Source organism: Berghia stephanieae, chromosome 1 (assembly GCF_034508935.2).
Source record: "Berghia stephanieae isolate SIO BIC M18660-M18661 chromosome 1, UCSD_Bste_1.3, whole genome shotgun sequence".
In the NCBI taxonomy this organism is placed as follows: domain Eukaryota; kingdom Metazoa; phylum Mollusca; class Gastropoda; order Nudibranchia; family Aeolidiidae; genus Berghia; species Berghia stephanieae.
In genome coordinates this window covers 96,721,406-96,731,891 of record NC_088360.1, presented here as the reverse complement: position 1 = coordinate 96,731,891, position 10,486 = coordinate 96,721,406, and the positions used below count along the sequence as shown (strand labels likewise).

The 10,486-nt window shown below is 35.5% G+C and overlaps 1 protein-coding gene across 16 annotated transcripts in view; it reads left to right on the top strand.

Moving 5' to 3' along the window:
- The window catches only part of LOC144962468 (spermatogenesis-associated protein 1-like), a 131,751-nt gene that overhangs the window by 100,369 nt on the left and 20,896 nt on the right, over nt 1-10,486 (top strand). For 13 of the 16 annotated variants that reach the window (XM_078895441.1, XM_078895432.1, XM_078895433.1 and 10 more), the window contains 2 exons: nt 5,760-6,339; nt 8,161-8,293. In XM_078895441.1, coding sequence (XP_078751567.1) covers nt 5,760-6,339; nt 8,161-8,293 — 713 coding nt within the window. The remainder of the gene's footprint in view (nt 1-5,759; nt 6,340-8,160; nt 8,294-10,486) is intronic. The other 3 variants (XM_078895447.1, XM_078895448.1, XM_078895449.1) reach the window with 1 other exon arrangement.

Here is a 10,486-nt window from a genome sequence, read left to right as displayed (position 1 = left end):
ATGATGATGATGATAATGATGATGATGATGATGATGATGATGATGATGATGATGATGATGATGATGATGATGATGATGATGATGATGACGATAATAATAATAATGATAATAGTAATCATTTATATTTTTTTTAAATATTCAAGACACTGAAATCACTTAAATGTCATTAATTTTGACTTTGAAACATGGTTCCAAAACCCATCATCAGTTCACACGTTTTCCCCTTCCGAGCCCTTCAAATTGTAATGGTTGTTTAAGAGATGTGTTTTTAATTGTCAATGTAATGATGGGTACTATAGATTATAACAAGGAACGGAGTGAGTAGAAGAGTGCTAAAAGAAAATAAAGAATAAAAACTTCGGCGGTTGGCTTCGACTGTAGAGCTACCCTCATCCGGCCAGGCGGAGTTGTCGTATCAGTAAGGTCGCGAATTCTGGCCGCCATCGCCGCGAAATGTTTATTCTCTTCTGGCATTTTTCTACTCACTCCATTTCTTGTTATTTTCAACATAGGTGCCTGCTCCACTCACTTTTCTGAAGTAAGATTGATTGTAATGTTTATAGACAACAGTTTAGATGATAATTCTGTTTGAAGGTGCTTGATAAGTCATCCTCTGCATGTTTCAGTTTCACTCTGTTTAAAATAGATTGCAATTTTGTAGACCATTGCAATTTAAGCTTGTTTTTTAGAATGATACCGTTCCATGCTATAGATCTAATTATTATAACTAATAACTGTAATTTGTTAACAGTGAATTCTATTCCAATTAATCTGGTGATTGGTAATTACTTCAGCCCAGATTAATATGCTTATGTTTACAGCCTGTAAAGATAACCGCTCTTGATAAATTTTTAAGATTATTTTCTCTGGATATTTTGTTGTTCAAGCTGTATTAAATAGGTCATCCGTCATTGTTAAACAATGGGTTTTAGTCAGGTTGGATCGTTGAGCTTGTAGTTATAATGCCTGAACTTTGACGTGATCAAACTTTTCAACCCCGTGATATAATGTCGGTGAACTTATGATTATGATGCTGCATTGATTTTAAACGTTTAATTATAAAATGTGAATTAATTAAATGTAGCCCACCTTATCAAAATGGTATAATGTCGTGATGAATTAAATACCGTAGAGTGAATTTAGGATTTAAAAGATAAGTAAGGAGAAGTTTTAGGGGTTTTTTAAATGCATGATATTGTTATTACAACGAGTAGAAATTAACTTCAACTTTTACATGTGTGGCTATAAATTCAATTCCTACCAGCTAGGTCATCCCGATGAGACCGTGGGTCACAAATCCTCTAATCGAGGAGAGTAACGTAGTTTTCTTAAAGTACAACCACACCCTCCCCCCTCCCCTGCTAAAAAAACACACACACACACACAATTTTTTTTAAAAATGAAAACGCACTACGATTTTTAAATTCTGGTCATGTAGATCATTGCGTCATAAAATTCATATTAATACAGTGGATCACGATTAATATGTCATGTGTAGACTAAACAATCGAGGTAGAATTAAATACAAATCAAATTCACAAGAGTTCTGCGATTTCCAGAATGAGAAAAAGAAGTGCGAGTTCAATGTTTTGTATTTGTTAACTCAGCTTAGCTTAAAACATTGCAGCATCAACGATGAGAAAAGAAATTTATGTGAAATGAAACTTCATCTGTGTAAGATGAAGGGAGTGTGGATCAAAATTTAATCATTTAATAGTCGTCGCGCTAGTCTGTTTATCTAAACCTTGTTTAGTTATTGATATGTAAGAAATGAAAAGATGCAATTGATATAATTGACATTGCATTGGGCAGTCGTAAACAGCAAGCCATTTTGTGTACATCTTTTTTTATTTTTCCAAAATTCTATTTGGTAATTACATCTTAATCGGTTAACCTCCGTACTCAGGAAAGACACGTACTTTTAACAAATTGACCAGGAAAGTCATCCTTCAAATATCGATCGATTGAAATAACCCTCATCTTGGCAGAAACTCTCAAACCTGGGGCTTGCGAAGTTCCAGGATTGAGAGTTTTTGCCAAGATGAGAGTCATTTATATTGATCGAGATTGGAAGGACGAGTTTTCTGGCCAATTTTTTTGTTTAAATACGTGTCTTGTCAGCGTAAGGCAAATGAACTGGGTCAAGGCCATTTGATTTTAAGGTTACCATTATCTTTAGAAGTTTTACAGACATCATACACACCAAAGCAGTGCTCAAATTCTGTCTCATGATTAACCTGTCTCAAATCCATTGTTTTGTCGTGGGATATTATTCTAGAGGTGATTTTTATGGGTTGTACATTGCTTTATAATCTTCAATGATAATATTAATGTGTGGTGTTTGTTATAATGTCATAATTCATGATTGCATGATATTTGTATTGCACTGCATGCAGTGAAAAGTTGTACACATGCACAAAATCACAAAATCGACCAATACATTTATACATACAAATCTGAAAACAGTTGATTTACTATATCACACATAGGTGTCTCACGCTCGCGCGCGCACACCTTCACACACACACACACACACACACACGGGCACACCCACACACACACACACACGCACACACACACACCAACACACACACACACACACACAATTCCAACACAGAGTGAACAATGCATGTGCGCACACTCACTCACGCATACACTCGACCCCTTTGCGTTCATTTCTTCACCCTATACCTTTTTTATCCTGTCAGATTGGCTAGTCCTGACTTTCCCTTCAATTTTTCTACCTTGCCTTGCCCAGATTTCCCTATTCAGCGATTTTCCTATTCAACGATTTCCCTAATCAGCGATTTCCCTTTTATTTAAATCTTGTCAATAATTTTTACCATTCAGATGAAGCTCCCTATTTAAGGAATGAGTGATAAAACATGAATGATTCGCCAAAAGTGAGGCGTTGGTTGTATTTGACTTTAACTATTCCAAAAGTCACATAAGTCTGCTGCTAAATAGGAAATTACTTTGCCTAATTATATTTGCAGATTGTGTTTCACAGTTTTTGAGTCTATTTATTTTGACTAATATTCTTTTTACTTTTCTTTCTTTTTGTTTGTTTGTATTAAATTGTGTTTATATTTGGGGGCTCGATAGCTCCGTTGATCAAGCACTCGCTTCACAAACAGAGGGACCGGCATAGAGCCAAGTGTAGTTGTGATGTCCTTTTTTTTTTCTGACTCTCCATCCAGTAGTGATTAGGTTGCTAAATCTGTTTGATACATCGAAAACTCTTTGTGATAGATCAGCGTCCTATCCAAATGGTACAAAGCAGTTGTTTTTGTCCGTATATATAACGCTATAGAAACGGGGATAATCAGGCTGAAATTGCATTACAACTTCGAAGGACTACTTTATTCGGTTTATTTTATTTATTATTTTTTAAGTTTAAAATTGTGTCATAATTTTTAAAATAATAATCTTAGGTCCTTAAAATAAATCTACAATTGTAAAGAAAAGATCAAAATTTCCTGTTTTAGTGAAAACAATGGTTTGTATTCATTCTCTTATTATGTATCTAATAGATTAAGTTGTATTGAATAAAGAGCAATTTAAAACCATTGACAACGGGATCTCATAGCAGATTTGAAATGTCATTTCAATATCTCATAATGATAAAAAGGGTTTTAATCTTGAAATTACAAAATCTTGATAATAAGAGATTTGCAAATGAAAAGTAAGATTGAAATAAGAAGTTGCAATATTTTGTTGTTTTTTTTTTATTTAAAAAAACCCCTTCCTTTTTAATTTATTTATGATCTCCATTGTTTTAGCTCTTGACATTATTTCCTACATATAATTTTCTTTAAACTGTATAAATAGGTTGTTTGTTTTTTTTTGGTAATAATTATTGAGACATTTCTGCACAGCTCCTGTTCCATTTCTGAGGTCCACGGACATTTTCATTAAATTGATAGGTAGCATAGAGACAATAATAATAGTATAGCACTTACAGCACTGATCTCATGTATACAATAATAAAAAGTTTCTGTAATTATGCAAACTAGATACACGCAAAATTAATTTTAGTTATTCTAAAAAGCGTTTGTGTTTTTCTACTTTTTTATTTTAAATTTCTTCATTAATTTTTTTTTTCTAACAAAAATTTATTTTAAAATATGTTCTTTCATTTTAATCCTCTTCATGTTACTCTGCATTTCTGTGTTCTTCAACATCCACTGTTTCACAAACCACCCCCGTTTGCATGCCTTTTTCAGTCATGTGATAATACATGCATGATTTCAGTATCACGATTTAATCTATCACGTGAAAAGTTTTTTTTTCACAATTTCAGAAATACTATCACCCATTTCTTTATAATTTCCCGGTTTCTTGTTATTCTTACTTTGCCATACTTTACTAGTTGGATCAAGTCGCGTCATTCAAGTAACACTGAAACAAGTCGTTATGAATTCTACAAGACATTTAGGGTTTTCAACCTGGAAGCTGGTGCTTTACTGAGTGAATTATCAAAGTGTGTTATCTAACATTTTATAAAAAATTTGTTTCTAGAAAGGGTTAATGTTCATTCTGGTAAAAAAGAGAGGATGACCACGGAGGGTTAAAGGCACCAGTAAGTACCCCAAGATTAATTTTGTAATGGCTCAGACTATTAGGAATTCTACATTTCTGTAGGGAATGAGATTAGCGGAAGAGTAGCGTCCCTCGATTGAACGTCACCCATAGTCTGTGACGTCACCGGCGGAAAAGTTATTAGAGAGAGAACGTCATGTTGGTTGTGTTTATCATTATGAGATATTGAAATGACATTTCAAATCTGCTATGAGATCTCGCTTCCGAGGACCAAAGACGCATGCGCACAACCAACTTGACGTTCTCTCTCTAATAACTTTTCTGCCGGTGACGTCACAGACTATGGGTGACGTCCAATCGAGGGACGCTACTCTTCCGCTAATCTCATTCCCTATAGCAAAATGAATCGGAAAGAGATGGGTGTTTTCATACTCATATCAGTAAAAATAAATGCAATGATAATAAAAAGATTTATTGATTTGAAGAAATAGAAATGGATAAGTAAAGAATAGTTTCAAATAATTGGAGACGGATTGATAGTTGAAAATGGTAAGGGTTTATTTTAAAAATTATGTTGATTTCTTTTACAATTTTCATGAAAAATACAATGATAACTCAAATGTTAATGTTTGTGTAAGAGTGTTAGGTATGGGTTTATAGGATTATTTAATTTTCAGTCCCACAAACAAATGGAACTTATAAAAAATTGGACATTTATTCCTTTCAATTTTAACCTCTGCTTCCCATATAACCCCAAATCCTTCATTTTTAACATATATATAAAAAAAAAGAATATTTTCTTGACCTTATTCTTGTTTTGCTTCCTATAGAAGTGATTAGTTTTCATATTATTGAATAAAACGCTTATATTATGGATTTTTGATTCCTATATATGATTTTGTGAGACGCTGTTGATCACTTCCTACCAGATCTAAGAGCTTCAACAAATATGTTATTGTTTCATAAAGTTAATAATCACAATTTTGATAACCGACTAAGAAGAAAACATTGTTGACTGAAATTGATAGCGACACAAATTGGCCTATTTCAAAAGCTGTAAATAATAATCACTATTTTGCCCCAATTTCTTTTTTGAAGATGAATGAAGAAAATCAGGCCCATTACTCCATTGTGAACTAATGTAATAATATGCTGTACAATTTCTCGAATACATCGTGGGCAATATGGTTTCATTTCCTGTGACCTGTTCTCCTCAGGTGGCTCTGACACCGACAGAGGTAACCACTCGTACCGACAACCCAATTCCCCTCACTATTCTGTCAACAAATACGAACCCCTCCCCCACATCCCCGACAACGCTCCTATTGTAGCTTCCAATTCCCAGGAAATTAATACAAATCCCGACCCTTATCATAACCAACCCCCGTCTTCTTACCGTAACCAAACTCAAAACCAATACCCAACTCACGCGACTCACAAAGACAACCCGGGCAATCAGACATATCGCAAAGAATATCCTGAAATTCATGCACCTCCAGCACCACAACGACTACCAACACCACAAGCAGCTGCGGCTGCTCCACCTACACCACCACCACCACAACCACCAGCACCACAAGCACAACCACACAAACACACAGACAATGATAGGGACTGGGGTCAGCAGCACCACCAAGGACTCCTTGGCTACCCCCATGATGTTAAATCCGATCTTCCTCGGTCATCAGACAAGGGAAGTAATCGAAGGCTTGACGACGATTCGGGAGTTGGAGAATTGTCCAGGTCACCTGATGACGATTACAATCGACGAGGAGGGCGAGATGGCAGAGACTCAAGGTATGTCAGATTTCATCTTTTAGAAAAGATTCAATAGGATTCAATAGTCGTAACGTCACTTCCTTCCTTATGACGCATGGTAACTTAGTAACACTGGCTCTAAACTATCGGAACAATGGCGGACGCCCGTATGAAATATTTCTCCGGCGAGCATAAAAGCGTATCCAGAGGAAAAAAAAACACATAAATTTGATCATGTTTTGACTTTTACACATTCTGGTCAAAAGACATATGAAAAGTTCTAGCCACCTTGAAGAATAAAAAGTAATGATTTTCTTTGTTTAGAACCAAGATGGCCGCCGTTGCCGGGCGGCGTGACATCAGACTACTGAATCCAATTGAAATACAAAGTGATTATAATATATGGCCAATATTGCCAAACCTTTATTATTAAAGACATTGTTGGAGCTATGATAATTTGGGCAATGTGAAAGTGTTTACCTATGGGATCATAAAAGAGCCGCTTTTCTGTGTTCAGTTTTCCAAACAAGTCATCTCTAAGACTCAGAGACGATTCATAATTCAGTCACGTGATCATGACTGATGAATGCATCAACGAGAAGGACCTGGAATTAACATTTGAAACCTCAAATAAATAAAAGTAAAACAATATCATTTCAAAGTTGAAAAAAGATATAAAACGATATAATTTTTTTTTAATTTTTTTTTTTTTTAGCTTTATTAAAAATATAGCGCAATATCCACTCAAATCTGCGTAAAGCGCTTTACAAGGGGTCCCTGGTTAACAGCAACATTTAACATGTGGGACGGGACGTGCCGCCTGTTAGGCGATATTACAATTTTTCGGACAGAGACAACGCTGTTAACGGCCAGGTACTTATTTTACACCTGAGTACGGTGAGAGAATGTGAGTAAAGAGCCTTTTCCAAGGACTCAACTGTGCCCCGAGCGCGAGGCTCGAACCCAGGACCTTCCGATCCGAAAGCGAGTGTCATACCACTAGACCACATAGCCGCACAATACCTTAAGCAAAATAGCATTGTCCCTAGTGCTTACGCTGTTTGACTCCTAACGTAGATTGACAAAATTCCCCGCCTTACCCTATTGCTATTCGGGCAATATTGCCCAAAATAATCGCTCCCTTTTAAATATGACATTTAATATTTTAAATAAAAATGTATATTCTAGATTTTGGATTTAATTTCCGGCGTCAGATCCACCAATTACTTATGTAAATATGTTGGTCACATTTTCGCATCTATAGATGCTGTGCGCTTGGCTAATAAACTCACAACATTGCCATCGGGAAATATAACGGACCAACACACACAACTATGTGTAACATTAAGCTTTTAAAGCTTGGTTAATACAGTTTAATGAGAGCAACTCATAAACATGGATGGTAAAAAACAATAAAACAGACCTGAGTGACGTCAACTGTCGATAGATCATCATCACTTTGTTGTTCTAAAAATGAAGAGAGAGAGAGAGAGAGAGAGAGAGAGAGAGAGAGAGAGAGAGAGAGAGAGAGAGAGAGCTCTAATAATGACCCGAGTTAGAGCGTGGCCTTCGTAAAGTTTTGGCCTGATACTGACCAAAAAATGACGTCAAAATGCCAGTCTTTTGCAACAAAAGAAAACAAATCGTGAGTTGTATTCAATAGTTCAACCAATGAAATAACTTGTTTTCTTGAGCTCTACTAAAGACAACTCACTAGGCCGCGCAAAATCCAAATAATGACGTCAAACTTTTCCGCCGTGGCGTCCAATCAAGGGACGCTACTCTTCCGCCAATCTCATTCCCTATTATAATCATCTTAATCTCAAACCCACTTTTTTTTTTTTCTTTATCTGTCTCCAGACGAATGCCTCACAATCATCTAGATTCTTCTACGTTTGCCGTAGACGATTTAACAGACGAGGAAAGACGGCGGCGATTGGATGAGATACAAAGCCAGAACGAGGTTGATAGGCAGCGATGGAATCACGACCAGGTGAGGGGTGGGGGGAGGGGAGGGACGCGATCCCAGAACATTTATAACGTCAAAAAATATCCCGTTGACATAATATTGTATCCCCATTGGTGTCTTTTCAGACTCAATAGTATGGGTGAGTCGACATGCACTGTCTACTAATAAATTATTATAATTTTTTAACGCATTCTTCCAGATCCATATATTAACAAGTTTCAAGTTTCAAGTTTGTTAGTTCATTCGTTAAATTATTATAACAATGAAAAATATGGAATAGAAGCTTCGATTTAATTCACAATAACGGAACGACGCTAAAGAAATGGGAGATCTCACTAGTGTCTTATCCATCGTGTTTCGTTGACAAAGGAGAAACCCGAAACGTTCACATTGTTTGTAATTATTGTGAGTTAAATTGAAGCTTCTATTCTTCTTTCTCTTTATTTACTTCTTTAAGCTTTAAGCAGCAACATATGTATTTTTTTATTCAGGCACTTGTATAAATACAGAATCAGGATTAACTTTCGAAAATTATTGGTAAACAAAATAATTTCAAAAGTAATTTGTTGATGGATGTAAAAGATAATGAATAAAATGAAGACTGTAAAAAATAATTTTATCAGTTTGACATCATTTTCTAACTTTTTTTTTTGTATCATATTACAAATGTCGATAGTGGTTTGAATTTGAAAAGGGAATTCTCATGGTATTGATGCTGACGATTATGATGTGCACAATATAAGGCTTTGATGATAATGATGATGGTGGTATGATGCTGATGATGATGATGATGATGATGATGATGATGATGATGATGATGATGATGATGATGATGATGATGATGATGATGATGATGATGGTGAGGAAGATGATGACGATGATGACGGTAGCTATGATGATGATGATGATGATGATGATGATGACGATGACGATAGCTATGAAGGTGATGATGATTATGCGATGATGATGATGATGATGATGATGATGATGATGGTGATGACGATAGCTATGATGATGATGATGATGATGATGATGATGATGATGATGATGACGATAGCTAAGAAGATGATGATGATGATGATGATGATGATGATGATGATGATGATGATGATGAATGATGAAGATGATTAACAATAACAACGATTTAGCATTACAACAAAACTTATCATTACTAGATAGTATTCATGATTGGCACGTATTTGGCCCATCCAATAATAGTTTTGAAATTGAGTTGGTCTAAGTTTAATTAATTATTTCTTGAAATGACATAAAATGTCGTCGGTTAAACGGGAAATTGAGTTGGTCTAAGTCTAATTAATTATTTCTTGAAATGACATAAAATGTCGTCGGTTAAACGGGAAACAGGAATAAAATATAGAGTTATGTCGAAGAGGGTAGACTACAACAACAACAACAAGTGTAGGGGATGATATTATTGGTCTCAACTCAGCTGCTAGGCTAGATAGAAGCTGTGGGCTTCCAAACGCTATGAACAAAAATGAATATGACAACTTTAAAAAAAAAAAGAACAAAATACCAAACACGGAACGTTTCGGGCTCACCCCTTCTTCAGCCAGCCAATAACTAATAACAGTAAAAAAAAAAAAAAAAAGCGTTAATTACATCACTTTAAATATGGAGAGGCATGATTATTATGGGACAGCGTGGCTCAGCGGTATGGTCTTTGCTTCGTACCTGAAAGGTACCGAGTTCGACTACCCGCCGCGTTGTTTGGCCTTGAGCAAGTCACCTAGCCTTAGCTCACTTGCGGCGCTGCACTGCGGCTAACGCATGGGTTATTCCAGTCTTCCCTTGGAATAGACCCTAAAGAAAAATTTCCCCTTAGGGATGAATAAAGGGAATTTTTTATTTATTTATTTTTTTTTTTTAATTTATTAACGTTTTGTGATTTGATTGGCTGATGAAGGGTTCTGAGCCCGAAATGTTCCGTGTTAAGGTTTTTTATTTTATTTTCGTTTTTTTAAAAATACTTGAGAGCATCTCTGATTTCATCCTATTTAAAAATTCCAACTTTTAAAATGTAAATCAGTTCCCAATGAAAGGCTTTCATTTGAAGTGGGAAAGAAATTATTTGATATAAAATCGTTTTAAATAATAGGTCATTCTTGTTTACCGCCAGGATACCTACTATTGCTTTCATTGAAAACGCATCTTATAATCTTTTAATGAATGTTACATTTGACCTGGCTTCTAACT